Raw genomic sequence first — 17,016 nt, 5'->3', positions numbered from 1 at the left:
ATGCATTGCAATTTAGGTTATATTTTTAATGAACATATTATAGCACTACAGGTTTGACTTTTCCTAGTGTTATATGGAGTATTGAACACAACACATGGAATGCAAGAAGTAAAAACAGTACAAACATGAAATATATTAGACATTTCTTATACCAAATCACCATATTGTAAATGTTTAAAAAAGAATCACAATTTGGAGTTAAGCACAATGCACACACTATTTCAAAATAAATGATAATAATACAACTCAATGGTTGTTAATGTGTTCATGGTCATACACCAATATTGGCATTTCTAGAATTATACAATACATAACCCAAACAATACAATAATAATGAACTGCACCATTCTATAAATCTTATCAGAGTATATATTGACAAGGTGGTTTAGCAGACAGCCCCTTTATATAAATGTTGGCGTTGCAGTATATACTCTTAATTATAGCCTCAGTCGGAGTCGCTGCTACTACTGCTGCTGCTGCTGCTGCTACTGGAGGAGGACTGTGGGGACAGATAAACGAGTATATTAATACATTGTTCATATAAAAAAATGTGATATTTTTCTTAATTTTCTCATCACTAAACACAAAATGTTGTGTTAACGCTGTTGTTTTGTCCACTAAGCATAACAAGGTTTAAAGCCATCGCTTTAAACATCAGCTTGTGAGCTAACTAGATAGCCTCCAATTTATTTACAAAATTCTAAGACGAGGTTTAAAATGGAGTGAGGAGCAGGGCTGGCTCTACAATGGGGCAATGGGGGGCATCGGGCATAAGTAGCTTGCCCCCCCCAAATCAAAAAGTGAAAACTCGTCCATAGGAGCATAAGATAGCTCTCCACTCATCTCTGTTGCCGTGCTGCATGTTTCCACAGGTTTCAAGACAGAGCATCTACCTGTGTGGCCTGCGTGCTAACCACTTGTCCGCCGTGCAGCCGGACTTTTCATTTTTATTTTTCAGTTTCCACATACTGAACAATTGCCACATTATTGTAGTCAGGGGTGTTGTGTGCATCAGTGACCCTCAGAGCTATAACAGCAGGAGCTGGGTCTTCAAGTGGGACACCCAAGTTGGACCGGTCTAAGGCTAGAGGCCTAACAACCCATGTCGGGAAACAAAACACTGTTGTAAAAAAAAAAAAGATGCGTATATGCATAAAACCCCCTTAAACATTTCTGACTGCCCCCCATATGTGCAAGCCTAGAACTGGCCCTCATTGGGAGGAAGGACAAAAAAGCCTAAAACTTACCACTTCCACAGGAAATGGGAGAACTTATTTTTACTCTATCATGTTGGACATGCCACGGCTGATTCCATGCTGTGTGGTAATCTAATATCATATTCTAGTGGCCACACTAAATATTTTCGGACTAATAATAATATGCCACCAAGAATCATGTATTAATTTTGGGGGAAAAAATGCTATATAGCGAGGGAGCTATAATCAAACTGTGATATTGAGAGGGACGACTTTACAGTAGTGTCCATTACAGCTCACACTGTAATCTTAATATTTATAATAATTATTTTAAATTAATATTTATTATAAATATAATCTTATTGTAGCTTGTAGTTTTGGACATCCGACTCTAACATGCCTAGTTTAGTCATTTGAGTTGTGATGCTTGCTGTGCTAGTCTCACCTTGCCACCATGTTTGTGGTGCCCGTGCTTGTACATCTTATGCGCCTTCTTCAGCTTCTTCCCCTTCTTCAACTTCTTGTGGGCTTTATGTCCCACCAACCCCAAGCCCATTCCAGCCAAGCCTCCGCCAATGACTCCGCCCATGGGATTAATGCCACCGGAAGGGTAAAGGCCTTTGTGGTGATGATGCCCTTTGTTATCTTTGTGGTGGAGCCCTTTTGGAGAGCGTGGGTAAGCGTTGGGGTAAACACCTGCACCAGGGGCAACTGGATATCCCCCAGCGTTAATGGGGTATGATTGGGCTCCTGGAGCTCCGTAGGGTATCACACCAGGGGGTGGGTTTGGCACCATGGTCGGGTTGAGGCCAGCTGGATACTGGACAGGTGTGTACTGTGTACGTGGGGGCTGAGGGAAGGCGCCCGCAGGTGGGACAGGAGGATATGCAGGGTTGTAGCCAGGAGGGAAGGCTGGGTTGGGTGGACCTAGCAAACAAAACATGCACATTAAGCCATCATATTGGCAAAAAAACGAACAACAAAATATGCATGCATACCTTGATTTGGCCACATGTTTACACCTCAGGCGTTATGTAAAGTCCTGGACAGACAGAAAAAAAACTATTAAGTGCAAAAAGATCTGCTGGGGATCTGTCAACAGCATTTCACACTGGTCTGTTTTTGTGACGATAAATGTGAAATATTTGCCAAATTGTTGCTGAAGCCCAAAGCAGTGTGCTCTCACCAGGAAAGGTGCGTTAATGTCGGACACACTATGCTATTGTGTGTCCACAGAGCTGGAAGGAATGTCACAGTTTTCAGTGGGTCTACCAGAGTTATTTTAAACAAATGTTGTCCCCCAAAAAACGTGTAATGACCAAATTTCCACAATCAATGTCAAAATTGTCTGCACTTAGTTAACTCAGACCTCCATTACCACTCTGAGTTCATACACGGTAAGTCAGGCGTCTCCAGGTAGTAGCTCATGAGCTACCAGTAGCTCCTAACCACTTTTCAAGTAGCTCTTCAAAGGGTTTATTCATTTATTATCAACTCCTAAAAATTTGAAAGTGGTCCAAAAGTCTTGGGAGTGTAACCAATCACAGCAGAGTGGGCGTGCCTGGAGGTGGGCCGTGGGTGGAATGAATAAACACAGATCGTTTCAGAAATCCAAGGAAATATAACTCAAATACGTAGGTGCAGATTCTGGAAGATCTAGAGAGCTTTCTATGTAGGTTATTGTGTGTAGCTGCTCTATAGGGGACCACAACAAAAAGTTTAACTGTACCATTACATCTGGCATAAAAGTAATGCCGCTTTTCAGAAAAAGAAAAACATACCAACAGTAAAATATGGTGGTGGTAGTGTGATGGCCTGGCCCACTAAGCTGCTTCAGGAGCTGTAATAAATGGAACTTTGAGTTCTGCTGTGTACCAAAAAATCCTAAAGGAGAATATCCATATCTGTCCATGACCTTAAGCTGAAACCAACTTGGGTTCTGTACCAGGACAAACAAAAAACAGAAAACACCAGCAAATCCACCTCCGAATGGATGAAGGAAAACAAGATGAAGACTTTGCAAAGGCCTGGTCAAAGTCCTGCCCTGAATCCTATTGAGATGCTGTGGCATGACCTCAAAAAGCGATCCAACAACAAGATGAGTGGGCCAAAATTCCCCCACAGACTCAATTGCTAGGGGTGGCCCAACCAGTTATTATGTTTGGGGCAATCACTTTTTCACACAAGTCCATGTAGGTTTGGATTTTTTTCCTCCCAGTGTTCAATTTTGTTGTAAACGACTATTTAACTATTTTAATTCGTTTGATGACCTGAAACGTGTGATAAACATGGGGGGTGGGGACAAACACTTTTTCACACCACTCTATTTTGTATTTCTAAACAGTATTATGTTCTGTAATTATTGCTTTATTACAACACACCTGCGGCTGCCGCTTTACACACTCAAAACAGACGGCTGTATAACGTTTGAGCTTGAGTAGCAATAAAGCTACAACATACATTTGTATTTTAATTGAACGCATCACGATTAGGAATGTAAATCCACAATGAGCATGAAGCTTGTTTTAGAATGACGCGCCAATTTAAAAACAGATTCGATAACAACATCAGGCGGTATTAACTTCATCAGCTGTATGACTGGACGCGGATAAAGATGAAAAAGAAACATTTTAGTATTTTACTTTTACTTTCCCCCCCCTCTGGCTCACCTTTTGGCAACTTTCGAGTTGGTAAGTTGGTCAGGAAGCGTCAGCTGAGCTCCAATGTTTGTCTTCCGCATTCAGCAGGGAAAGAACATGCGCAGGAAGCCGCGCCCTCCTTTTATCCTGCACGCACTTGACTTAACTTGCTACGTAAGGGAACAACATCAATTGTTTTTTTTTTCTTTTTAAACAATACGATCTATTGCGCATCTATTGTGACGTTTGCAACGCAGTCACTCACTGAACACTTCATTATACGCGTCTAATTTGATCCAATACAAAAAAGATAATTTAACAATGTGTAGTTTTGATATGTAATATGTTTATTTTTGTAGTTGTACTTTTGTTGACATCTCTATGGAAAATGTGTTGTGTGTCATGGAAAAGGCTTGCACATGACAACTTTCAAATGAATGGCCTCTGAGTCATCCGAGAATGCGCACTACACCTGTATGTACACTTGTGTGTATTATGTATTATCTAATTTCAAAATGAATATTTTATTTTCCCATTTTCAGCCTGTCAGCGATTAACTCACACTGAGTTAATCGCATACATGCTCTTCCTCATGTATGACACGGCTGGGAATCATATCCATGTCCTCCCCTATGAAAGGCAGAAGTGTGTATCTTTACACAATCAGGGATAATAAACATCATAATAATAATGCAATAGTACAATACACACAGTAATGAAAATATGTGAAGTTTAATCCCACAGTGGTTCTTAAATCGGGATTTATAAAAATATGACACAATGCTGCTGCCAATCATTTACCCATTTCAGGGCCTCAGAATAATACTCCTTGAAGGCTATCTTAGAGAAAATATTTTTTTTTGTTTTTCTTAAAATCTTAAACATAATTTTTTAGGCTGCGGTGGCCTTAAAAGTGAAGAGGCAAAATTAATGCATAATATTTTGGTGGAATTTTTGTCATTAGGCACAATATTTAAGAACCTCTTCAGAGTTAAAAGTGCGTAAAAGAATCAAAAACAAGACCTAAAACATAAAAACACACATTGAATAAAACACTGTGAATTGCCTTGTTGTTAACATTAGTCATGTCTAGTCCTGTCATACAGCCTGCAGCTTTTTTCTTTCCTGCATTTCCAGAATGACAGCACCACCACCTGATTAGCATTGAGGTTAAAATGATTGAATGCACTAACAAAGCCAGTCTGGATCTTGACTGAAGCATCCTTAAAACTTACTGTGAATATGTAAACAATAAGAAGACAAGGTGAATATCGATTGTTATACAACAACATGAGAGTGAAGCGATACTAATCTGTCCACAACACACTGCGCCGTCAGCCGAGCATCCGGGTCACAGTCCCAGCATTCCCTCAGTAGACCCTGCAGCGAAGACCCCTGGGACACAATCAATAAAGTTTAAAAAGTCACTTTATATCCTGCAGTCCGTCAGCATAGTTTGCATACAGTATGCTTCTGCAGTACCTGTCTCAGCAGCCGCCAATGCTCGGGTATGGAAGGTCTTCTTTCCATGTGAGAAACGTGAATGGTGAGGTTCTCCCAAGTCAACCCAGCTCCCAGCTCTTGTTGGTAAGGTAGGAGATGTTGTGGAGGGGCGCCATCTGTAGAGGGAGACATTTCGCACAATATACTTCAATGTAACTTTGGAAAAAAGCCATAACAATTACCATTATGAATCACTTCCTTCCCCCTACAAAAAGTGTTTATTTATTATTTACAACTGCACTACATTCTGACAGGTATAATTAGCCCTTCTAAGATAGTGAATTAGTTATGTGCAGAGCATAAATATTTGTTCATATTGGGTGTGACTCTAATAATATCCCAATTAAAATAGCTTTAGTGTGTTTTAACTAGTCGGGTGGACTTTAGCTTGATGTTAGTGCTTTTGTTTTGGTAAATCTTCATTTATTTTCAATACCACTTACCACCACAGCACCCTGGGCTGCTCGCCAGCCAATCACGGGGCACATATAGATAAACAATCGTTCACACATTCATACCTATGCACAAATTGGAATCAGCAATTAACCTAGCATGTTTTTGGAATGTGGGAGGAAACCGGAGTACCGGAGAAACAAGCACAAGCATGCAAACTCCACAAAGAGATGTCGGAGCGGAGACTCGAACCCAGGTTTCCTAGCTGTGTGGTCTGCAAGCTAACCACCGTGCGGCCCTTTGTACATCTTATTACCTACAAATGGCAACTTCCTGTAGGTCAGCCATTTTGGTGTGTGGCAGTTCTGGTTCTGGATTTTCATAGTGATGGAGACACTGTATTTGACCAGCTATTGACCTCCTGGAATACATTGTGGTGGTCTGCAAGCATGCATTTCTAATTCTGAATGATTAGCTGCGTGCTAATGTTGTGTATTTGTCATGGAATGGATTTCACCTTGAAACAAAGCCGAGCAGCGCATCCAGATCTCCCACAGCAGCAAACCCAGGGCATAGATGTCAGCATGCAAGCACCAGTTGCTGAGGAGATTAACGGAACCTTCCAGGATCTCGGGGGACATGTAGCGCAAGGTGCCGGTCTGAGCATGACTCTGAAGATGGACAGTCATCTAACACTGGACATTTAAAACACACCTTCCCTGCAGAGTGAATGAACTGTGCACGTGTCTCACCTTCGTGGTTCTTGTTTGGTAGTGTCCCAAACATGAGCGCAGGATGGTGGAGCAACCGAAATCACAAAGGGCGCAAGTACCATCTGCTCGTACAAGCACATTGAAGCTGCTCAGGTCTCTGTGGGCCACAGGCGGCTTGTGTCCTTCTGAAAGTAGACATTTACCAACATAAAGCGGATATAATTGGAAAAAAGGCAGCCTATTTAAAGTATTTGTATGTCTTTAGATCAGGGGTCTCAAACACGCGGCCCGCGGGCCAAATGTGGCCCGCAGGACACTAGTTTGAGGCCCCCGCCTTGATATGAAAGTTTAATGTCAGTGCGGCCCGTAACTGTTACATTTGTTCACTTCCTGCTTTCCATAATACAGTTTAAGTTTTTTTTTTTGTTTTGTTTTTTGTTTTTTTTAATAATGCACCTCGTACAAGGTGATAGGTGTTATGGTTTTTTTTTCCACAAGCGTCTACCTCTGTACCAAATGAATCCAACATTTGCAAGTCAAAAACTTAATGTTCCGTTTCAAAACAAGGTTTAAAAATATGAGATACGTAGTATCTCAGTTTCTTATCAAATGTCCATACACAAACATTGAGTTTTTCCACTCTGGTCAGAGTTTTACAAAAGCTCAGTTTTTAAGAACAAAAACCTACACATGCATGCGGCGTGGAAAATATCTGTATATGTCCCGACTTGGCCTCACTGCATGCATCCTGGTCAATTATGCAAATTAGACAATGACATCTTCACATCTACCTCATCAAAGCATCTTCCTGCTGGAAAATGTTGAGTAAATTGACGTGAGACAGCGCCCTCTGCTGGATTCATTTCACTATTGCAGAGAGCACCATCCAACCACTTTCTATTTCACTTACCATAAAACTATAATTACTTATAATTTAAAGCTGAGGATATGCGCGGGACGCTTTACCTTGTGTATGAAGGTCCGTGTGGAGATAGCAGAGTCCCTGTGATAAAGAGTGGCACATCTTGAGCGACAACAGCCAGCTGGTGGTGTTCTTGCACAGGAAGGAGTGCAGAGAGCCCTGAAATCAAAGTGAAATGAACGTTATGCTAAAGAACGGTTAACGGTTCTGAGAACAGTGAATGTGGCGTATAATGAGAAATATTAATAATTTTGATGACGTGGTTGTAGTGTCATGGTCTGGGGCTGCAAGAGTGCTACTGGCACTGGGGCACCACGGTTCATTGAGGGGAAACGAGTTATTTGGTGTGGATAGTAAATTTAAAATACACTGACTACTGGTGATTATATCAAAGTTCCATTTCTATGGTATTGTTACACAAAACAATATGTTTTTTAAAATAATATATTTTAAATGTCTCCCCGTGCATGCGTGGGTTTTCTCCGGGTACTCCGGTTTCCACCCACATTCCAAAAACATGCTAGGTTAATTGGCGACTCCAAATTGTCCATAGGTATGAATGTGAGTGTGAATGGTTGTTTGTCTATATGTGCCCTGTGATTGGCTGGCGACCAGTCCAGGGTGTACCCCGCCTCTCGCCCGAAGACAGCTGGGATAGGCTCCAGCACCCCCCGCAACCCTTGTGAGGATAAGCAGTAGAAAATTCATTCATTGTATTGAGTACATGAGTACATGAGTATTCATGTATTGGGTCTCGAACTGTGCATGTTAAAGGATGACTAACATATACAGGCACTCACATATTCTGCATACTGCAGGACAATGAGCCAGCTGCCATCATGTGATCTTCTCACAGAGCCCAGGAAGCGGATGATGCTGGCATGCTTCATCAGCGGAAGCCCGTAGACCTCCTCCTCGGCGGTGAACACATGCTCCATGGCGGCGGGGATAAGTTTCACAGCCACCACAGATCCTCCGTGTGTGCCCCGCCACACCGTGGCAAAATGCCCGCTGGCCACCATCTGCAAGAGATATACTGCGTGTGCAAAGTGCTGCTTTGTGAGATTTAAGTTTTAAATATACCTGATGTAGTTGTATATGAGTGACATCAATCTGTGAGGTGTGGGTTATTTGGCAGGAACATGCTGGTGAGATATGAAGGGAAGCCTGCGGAGTCTGCCCTGAAATAGATCACACAACGGTGTTTATTTACTTCACTGTTGAGAGAGTACTAGGCATCTAATAGAAAGTATGGCCTTTTTAATTCCTGACTGCTGGTTGATTGTTTTCATTCATTCATTCATTTTCTACCGCTTAACCTCACGAGGGTCGCAAGGGTGCTGGAGCCTATCCCAGCTGTCTTCGGGCGAGAGGCGGGGTACACCTTGGACTGGTCGCCAGCCAATCACAGGGTACATATAGACAAACAACCAATCACACTCACATTCATACCTATGGACAAGTTGGAGTCGCCAATTAACAATACTATTGAGTAAAAATGGAGTGCAGTACTTGGCTGTAACCAACAGGGGTGCTGTTGAGTCCATCTTAAAATTAGTTCACATTCACATCACATTGTGCCTGTTGTGAGATCATTCAAATCTGCAATAAAAAACGATTCTGGTGGTCAAGTCTGGTGCTTGTGTGTCTCACCAAAAATTACAGTAACATAATATAATTAACTCCACCCTCGGCCATCTCTGTGTGGAGTTTGCATGTTCTCCCCGTGCATGTGTGGTTTTTCTCCGGGTACTCCGGTTTCCTTCCACATTCCAAAAACATGCTAGGTTAATTGTCCATAGGTATGAATGTGAGTGTGAATGGTTGTTTGTCTATATGTGCCCTGTGATTGGCTGGTGACCAGTCCAGGGTGTACCCCACCTCTCGCCCGAAGACAGCTGGGATAGGCTCCAGCACCCCCGCGTCCCTCATGAGGAAAAAGCGGTAGAAAATGAATGAATGAATGAATAATATAATTAACTTCTGAATGCCTTACATTTGTATTTAATTTCATTCATCCATTTTCTACGCTTGAAAATGCTTCATTTAGGCAAGAAATACATAACATTTGATTCTATATGCATATGTTTTGACCAATAATGGGTCATATTCAACCACGAAATTGTAATTGCAAAATGCACAGTATTGTCACACACACACACGAGGAAGCCTTTGTTGCTTTACTTGAAGTCAAAAGGTTATGATTCATCGCCGACCATAAAGAAAAGCAGAAAGGAGACAGCATTGTTCATGAAGGAGCCTTACAGATGTAGGAGAGGAGTCTTACAGCAGAGATAATAACCAAGGTCAGTGCAGCAGAAAGAATGAAACAGTTGCAAGGCCAAACAAAAGCAAGATGAAGAGGAAATACTGTGCGACTCCTTTCCAAATTCACAATGTGAAAAACACCGATGGCAGATTCTGAAGGAAATGATATTCACGCTAAATCCAGGAAAGATTAGCACTGATCTAAATAGGACACACAAATACCCACTTGAAGAAATGTTACTCTTCTTTTGTGAGAGATGTATCCACTGAAGAGCAACAATCACAAGGCAAAGGAGAACCACACTCAAGACAATGGTTATTATCCACGTTTCATCTACAAAGAAAATAAATAATGTTATGATCTCATAGAATGTTATTATGCGGTCCCCGGCTCGTCATTTTTTATTGACCCGGGGTACATTCTAAAAACACAAACAAGACAATTACAAAAATCAACATCAAAAATGGAAAAAAAAGAACAAAAAAGGCATATTTTTTTATGAATACAGGAGATTTAAAAAAAAACACCAGTAATTGACATGCCCATACAAATGTTTCTTGACACACTTTAGACAGACGGCGTGCTCCCCCACTGCTTGACACAGAGGCTCTCCTCCGATTTCGGATCAACATTTGCAATAAAAAGTGACTGTTGTGATTATCAGATAAAATTCATCTCTGCGTCTGTTTCTGCATCACCATTTAAAAGATGAAATGACCAGAAAGCCAATCCAGTCAACAAATTCAACTTCTCTTCTCTCTTTAATTGCCATTGTTCATTTGTGACCCAATCCAGTTTTAAGCCCTAAATATGCCTCACACACTAATGTATGGGAATTCACCACTTACACTGTAGTCTGTCTTCTAGTTGGTGGATTTACTAAGCTGTGGCAGCTCCATACAATGGAACCTTGGTTAGCGTTCACTTCAGTTAGCGTGTTTTCGGTTAACATAAAAAATTTGCGGAGAATCCCAAAGTTGAGATGCAGGCTGTTTTGTGATGAAATAACCTCTTTGCATGCCTCCAGATGCTGGTTTATTTTCTTTTTTTCATGTACTGCATGTTTTAAAGTCATAAAAGGTAAAAACAGTCATACCCACAGAGCCAGTGGGTCTTGTGGTCTGTGGCTCTTGTCCCACTCCAGTCCAGTTGATATTGCTGTTGCACAGGTCTGTGTTGCACACACACTTCACCAGATTCTCTCGATGAGCTTGCGGCTTGCAGGTTGCATGCGGGCAAGACTTTTCAACCTTATTGCAAGCTGTAATATAAGATTGGGAAGTAAACTGAATTTTGATTGACATGCGAGAGGGATATCACATCTTACCCAGAACGTCAACCTCTGCCTGGCCATGGACGATGAGGAAATAGCCCACGCAGCAGTGCGTACGCTTGCAAATCTGCACCGAACCACTGACGTTTCCCTCCTGTAGATATTTGCTGTTGTTGGGTGTGATCTGGAAAGCGCACTGCCGCTTCTGGCTGGAGACGCATAGGAACATGCATTCTGGGAAGAGAGATGTCATTGATTATTGTTTAAAACTGTCTTAAAACTAGGAAATCAAATATTAAAATCAATTTAATTACTGCTATGATTACTACATACACACCATGGCACTTGTCTGAGTTGATTATATTATCAAGAATCAGAAATCAGAATCAGAAAAGGGTTTATTGCCAGGTATGATCAAACACATACTAGGAATTTGTTTTGGTGAAGTAGGTGCAGACACATCTATTAAAAAATAATGAAAAATACAAAATATACAGAATAAACAGTATAAATATATGTACACAGTCTGTATTTTGTTTGTTATTCCGGAAGTGCAGTCTGATTGTTTTCCCTAAGAGTCCAAACTGGGCGTTAATGTAACGCATATAGTGTCAAAGTGGCAGGATGAGGCAGAGGTGGGGTGTGAAGAGTGTCAGGGGGGAGTTCCGGGCCTTGTTGATGAGGCTGACAGCAGACGGGAAGAAACTAGCATGTAAACAGGAGCTCAAAACATTCATAGAGCGCGATACTTCCGGTTCCCAGTTAAATAATATTTTGTGCAGTGGCTCAGGAAGTTGAGCGGGTCGTCCATCCCGGTCAGTGCTGTTGTGTCCTTGGGCAAGACATGTCACCCACCTCAATGAATGTTTAGCGATGGGTGGAGAGGCCAAAATGGCAGCCATATTTCTGTCAGTCCACAACAGTGCCGTTGTGGCTACAAATGTAGATTACCACTACTCGTGTGTGACTCCGGAGCGAATGATTAATAGCTTCTCACTGTATAGCACTGGGGAAGGTGCTATATGTATAATTCCAATACATTCTTATTATTATTATTGGAAAATTAAGTTATGTTTAATTGAATGACCACAAAGGAGGGAAATGTAGTGTTATTCTAATAGTTGGTTTCAATAGAGGAACATGCATAGGAAAAGGACAGAGTTGTTGGGGTGGGGAGGTTCCTAAATATAAACAGCATATATACTGTGTGATATATAAAGCATGAAGTATAAGGGAAATAAATGTGCTTTAATAGAAAAGTTTCCTCACCCAGCGCTAGGAGTAGGCCCCACCGTTGCAAGATCATGGTTGGTCTGATCTCAGCCTCCCAAGCAGGACTATTGAGGGTTTTTTTGTCATTCTCAGTCATGGGAATGTAGAGGGAGTTTCCCACCAGCATCACTCCCACAAGCACACACCTGCAGAACCCACACACACACCGAATAATAGGCTGTGGGAATATTTTTGGCCGCACATTAGCTATACCGCCAATTCTATACAATACAATACAATACAATCAAACAAATCAGCCATTTTCAAAATAATAAAAATCGATATTAACATTTCCACAGTCGGTAGTTGTGCTTACATTGGCGGCGTATGAATCAAACATTTCAATAAATCCACGTTACCTGTTGGAAAAGTTGAAAGTTTCAACATATTCATGTCTCTCAAAGGTGCATGTTTTTAACGTCAGCTCGCTCCACGCGGGTGGAGAGTATCCATAGTATTTTCTATGTTGTAATCGCGCTGTCCCGCGCTACTAAACAAGCGCTTCTTTCATCAATCATCTTAATTGGCGGCCGACATTTTTTTTAACCTGCTGCCTTTTTTTGTCTGTTGTGGAAATAGCAAGGGAAACAATGCATATTTGAACGTTTTGGTTTGCTTCTACAAACGTCAAGAAGAAACTTTGAAGATGTACCCCCTCACGAAGGAACTAGCTGAGGTTTTTGAGGACACTGAGAATGAAGAAACGTTTTACGGTTTTGATGAGGAAGAGCTGAGCGACCAAAGCGATCAGGTACACTTTCGGGATTATTTTGTGTCATGTATTTTTTTAAATACAAATTAACATTAACATTTAATTTGAAAGTGTGTGTTTGTCATTAAATCATAGGTTGATGTACTAAGACTTGAGACACCTGCCAAATGTAACATAATTGGACTGACTGGCATTGTGTCATTGCTTAAGAAGTACAAGCATCAGGACTGTCAATATAATCCTCAATTATCTTGATTTATGGCGCTTTAATGTCTTCTGTTGTATGGCAAATGTGTTTTTTCTCCATTATAGAATACTGACATGCAAGATGTAGATCAAGACTGTGCCCCCAAGCAGCAGAAAGCCATGTCCAAAACCTTCAGGCTGAGGGTGGCGTTCCGCTCGGTTCCGTCCGGCCAGAAATCCACTGATGATGATGATGATGATGATGAAGAGGACAATGGAGAGAGGAAGAAAAGGACAGGGGTGAAGACAAGTCAGGCAAAGGAGTACAAACATATTAAATCCGAAGAAGACGAGATGAGAGCGTCCGATGAGGCTGAGGATGTGCCCGACTCTTTCCTTACCAAAAGAGAACAAAACATCAGAGCCAACAAAGCGATGGTAAGATGGAGGAATGGTTCAATGCTTGTCCAGCTTTGACCTCTTGCTTCTCTGACGGCAGCTCGCCCAGCTAATGGCGGACCTGCAAAAACTGCCTGGAGGTGTTGGTATCCTGAAAAAACAAGGAAAGCAGCCCAAAGAGAGAAACTCTGTGAGTATATGATGGAACATGTCTTTGATCAAGGGGAGACTCGATACCATGACAAAGATGATACAGGAACTTCTAAAGCGTCCAGTGAGTTCAAGCTAGGTCAGGGGTCAACGTTACTTAGTATGGAACTGCATTGTATCAATTTTAAAAGTGTTCCCAACATTTTGACCTTCTCATCTCATAACTATTACAACTACCTTATTGACCCAAATACAAATTCCGTAATGTAGGGTTCCTTAAAGGGATAGTTCGGATTTTTTAAAATGAAGTTGTATGACATCCGTATCAGCAGTGTCGTCCAACAGCAGCTTGCCTCCAACTTGTTCTGGATTTGGTAAATTTTGGTGATGAACGTAGTTCCAGGTAGTCTCTGTGGTGACACATGACTTTGAAACCAATAGCTACAGTATGTAGCACACTTAACTTTAAAGTGCATGCAGAGGCAGCTAAAGCTGCACAAGGCTAACCACTCACAATCTTTAAAGCTCATTTTTTGGCCCTTTGTATTGAGTTGTGGACTCCTACAGAGCAGCTACACACAATAACCAGCACACAAAGCTTTCTAGTTCTTCCAGAATCTGCACCTATTCAGCTGTATTTCTTTGGATTTCATGGTTCCTGTGAAAATTGTCTTTTTTTTTAATGTATTCCACCCATGGCCCGCCTCGAGGCACGCCCACTTTGCTGTGGTTGGTCACACTCCCAAGTGCATAGAAAACCTTATGGTTTGTGGCGCTAACTTTATAGGAGTTGATAATAAATGGCAATTTATCTTTTTAAAATGTCGGCTTTTAACATACAGCCATATGTGTTGGATCCCGAATCCGATCTGGAAGTAGAGACTGGGCAGTTTGAAGTATCTCAAGAAAAGAAGTTACTTCAAGATGTCTCTCAATGGTAAGTAGCTTTAGCATTTTAGCGTTAGGTACTGTATTCTACAGCATCGGTAATGTCAAAATGCAGCCACTAATTGTGGTGGGAAATGGCTACTAGCAAACCCGCACTTTTGCTACATGACTTACATAAAAGAAACACTGATAAATTGTTACTAACTGCTGGCTCAGTCCACACGACCAAGTAACGTTCAGCAAGTTTGTCGGGAATCAGGAACTCCAACCACTTGTGCCCAATGGTGGCGTCGTTAGGAAATGTAAACAAATGTGGCTATGCTAGCAAGTAAACAGAGTAGTGGAGCGCTTATACAACTTAGACATGCCCATATAAGGAAGTCTGCCCCTCTGTGACATCACAAAGGGGCAGTTTTATGACTCCTTTTGAAACCGAGCATTTTGAGCCATCCCTAAGTTCTTTCAGGGCTCACTTTCAAATGTGCAAACCTCATTATCTGAAACTTTGGCATGGTTTAACACAAGAATACAACATTCTAACTACATCTAGAGGTCAGAAAAGTGGAAAAAGCATAATAGTTCCCCTTAAAATGTAGCTACTGCCATCTTGTGGAGATGGAAGACTGTCCTAATAGTGTTGAAGTGTCTTCAAGGTTGGTAGGTCTGCACATTATTAGCCATTAACACGGATTAAGATATAATATATATGAATTACAGCAACAACAACCGCCCCGCTCTGGAAGGGAGCCCAGGAAGAACCCAGAGAGGGCATCCCGCAGACAGACCCGCTCCATGGGAGGATGTGAGGTACTCACCGGCCCGCAAGAGGCAGATGTAGAGCTCACCTTAGAGGAGGAGCTTCTGGAGGTGAGTTGTATCGGACACCTGTGTCTTATTTGTCTTATTACCGAACTTGGTGTCGCAAGGTGTGAGACGAGTTACCGTTTTAGCTTATCTTACGTTATTCATCTCAAGTTTGTGTGTGTTTTCAGGTCCGTCGGGCTCCACAGAGACGTGGGACCCCGCGACCCAGTCAGACCAAACCTCACATTATCAGGCCTGTGGACGAAATCACAGACGATGAGCTTCAGCTGGTGGCAGACAACATGACCGAAAAGGTCTACAACAGAGTAACAGTAGGTTCTGGTCCTACCTGTCTCACTCGGTAACATGTGGAAACCAAGCAATTACTTCACCACCAGATGGCAGTCTCACTCATACTGTAGCAAAACCTCATGCTTCCTACAGAGGAACCTGTCAAGGTTGAGCTTACTGTATTTGTTTATATGTAGGGCCTGAACACAGAGCATTGAAACTGCTGTATGTTATTATTATTACATGCATTTTCTTGCATTTTGAGGGCCTTAACATGCATGAAAATGCAATGTTTTGATAGCAAATCGTTTCAGGCACTCCCAAAATTTTCGCCCTTTGCCATCTGGCATCTGTTTCAAATAACATTTTAACATTTTGTAACTTGTGCAAGAAGATGCTTAGCAGTTGACAATAAAAGCCATATTGTGCTGAGTAACCAGGACTGAGATGTGTGTACCACTGAATAGACAGCCGTTTCTGATTCTGTGGCTTTTCCCACTTTGCTATTACAAGAAAGTAAGGAAAAAGCCAAAAATCAGTTTGTGTGATGTTAGACTGTATACTTTGGTTTTCAGGGGTCCACATGTCATCAGTGTCGACAGAAGACGGTTGATACAAAGACCTGCTGCCGAAATGAGGCGTGCCGGGGCATCCAGGGTCAGTTCTGCGGGCCGTGCCTGAGGAACCGATACGGGGAGGACACCAGGAAGGCCCTGCTTGATCCGGTTTGACATCTCATAAAACACATAAAACATAAACATGGAAAAATGGTGTCATTGCTACCTACGGGAATGCAAAATTCAGATTATGTTTTAATCACCTCTTTTCCATCTCCACAGGACTGGCATTGCCCTCCCTGCCGAGGAATTTGCAACTGCAGTTTCTGCCGCCAGCGAGAAGGGCGCTGCCCCACCGGGATCCTGTTCCCTCTGGCCCAGTACCACGGCTTCTCAGACGTCCACTCATACCTCAGCAGGTAAAAGAAAAACATCATTATACCTTTTCAGTGATGAAATGTACAATATCTTCTTTCAGTCTCTGCAACAAGCTGAAGAGTGAGAGCGATGGCTGAGATGAGGAGTTATTGTGTGTGATTTTTAACAAATAAAGATATATTTTTTTGACAATTTACATGGGCCATCTGCTGTTTGAGGATCGAAGTCACAGAGCCTCTATATGGCAGGAGTGTGCTGCTGTTCTTGTGGTATCTACCATGGGTGTCATGAGACGAGACAATGATTTTGTGGTATGGTAGCGGTCCCACCTCCACCCACCAATGACAAAAGGGCACGTTTCCTTCATGCCGTTCTATGGAACAGATGCGACAAGGTGCTGAAACCAATGCCTGTTAGGAGGGGATAGAGACAAGAAAAACAGACATTCAGTCACTTGTACTGAGGCAGTCA

General features: G+C 42.0%; 3 protein-coding genes across 6 annotated transcripts; 1 reads left to right on the top strand and 2 right to left on the bottom strand.

Annotated features, from left to right (window-relative positions):
* Positions 1-5: 5 nt before the first annotated feature.
* Positions 6-3,971, bottom strand: prr13 (proline rich 13). The gene is made up of 4 exons (XM_058054916.1): positions 3,866-3,971; positions 2,195-2,238; positions 1,642-2,123; positions 6-499 (listed from the first exon to the last, which is right to left on the bottom strand). Exons 2-4 carry the CDS (start codon positions 2,208-2,210, stop codon positions 446-448), a joined length of 552 nt encoding a protein of 183 aa, XP_057910899.1. The 5' UTR covers positions 2,211-2,238; positions 3,866-3,971; the 3' UTR covers positions 6-445.
* A 135-nt stretch (positions 3,972-4,106) lies between these two features.
* On the bottom strand, positions 4,107-12,667 carry LOC131106121 (anti-Muellerian hormone type-2 receptor-like). Of its 4 annotated transcripts, none has more exons than XM_058054902.1 (12): positions 12,497-12,559; positions 12,178-12,326; positions 10,963-11,142; positions 10,732-10,896; positions 9,861-9,968; positions 8,450-8,547; positions 8,167-8,388; positions 7,411-7,525; positions 6,484-6,629; positions 6,249-6,420; positions 5,318-5,454; positions 4,111-5,230 (listed from the first exon to the last, which is right to left on the bottom strand). In XM_058054902.1, coding segments are annotated over exons 1-12 (1,611 nt in total). In that variant the 5' UTR covers positions 12,499-12,559; the 3' UTR covers positions 4,111-5,113. The 4 variants fall into 4 exon arrangements, with proteins under 4 accessions (XP_057910888.1, XP_057910885.1, XP_057910887.1 ...); XM_058054904.1 differs by having other exon boundaries at positions 4,112-5,230; positions 12,540-12,667; XM_058054903.1 differs by having other exon boundaries at positions 4,117-5,230; positions 6,249-6,402.
* A 22-nt stretch (positions 12,668-12,689) lies between these two features.
* On the top strand, positions 12,690-16,735 carry LOC131106123 (cell division cycle-associated protein 7-like). Its single transcript, XM_058054915.1, has 8 exons — positions 12,690-12,931; positions 13,205-13,516; positions 13,578-13,667; positions 15,233-15,382; positions 15,508-15,651; positions 16,186-16,335; positions 16,450-16,586; positions 16,646-16,735. The coding sequence occupies exons 1-8, from the start codon at positions 12,827-12,829 to the stop codon at positions 16,680-16,682; spliced, it is 1,125 nt and encodes a 374-aa protein (XP_057910898.1). The 5' UTR covers positions 12,690-12,826; the 3' UTR covers positions 16,683-16,735.
* The last annotated feature ends 281 nt before the right edge of the window (positions 16,736-17,016 follow it).

The sequence above is a fragment of the Doryrhamphus excisus genome, chromosome 18 (genome assembly GCF_030265055.1).
Source record: "Doryrhamphus excisus isolate RoL2022-K1 chromosome 18, RoL_Dexc_1.0, whole genome shotgun sequence".
Classification (NCBI taxonomy): Eukaryota; Metazoa; Chordata; class Actinopteri; order Syngnathiformes; family Syngnathidae; genus Doryrhamphus; species Doryrhamphus excisus.
The sequence above is the reverse complement of the archived record's forward strand: the minus strand, read 5'-3'. Positions and strand labels throughout refer to the sequence as shown.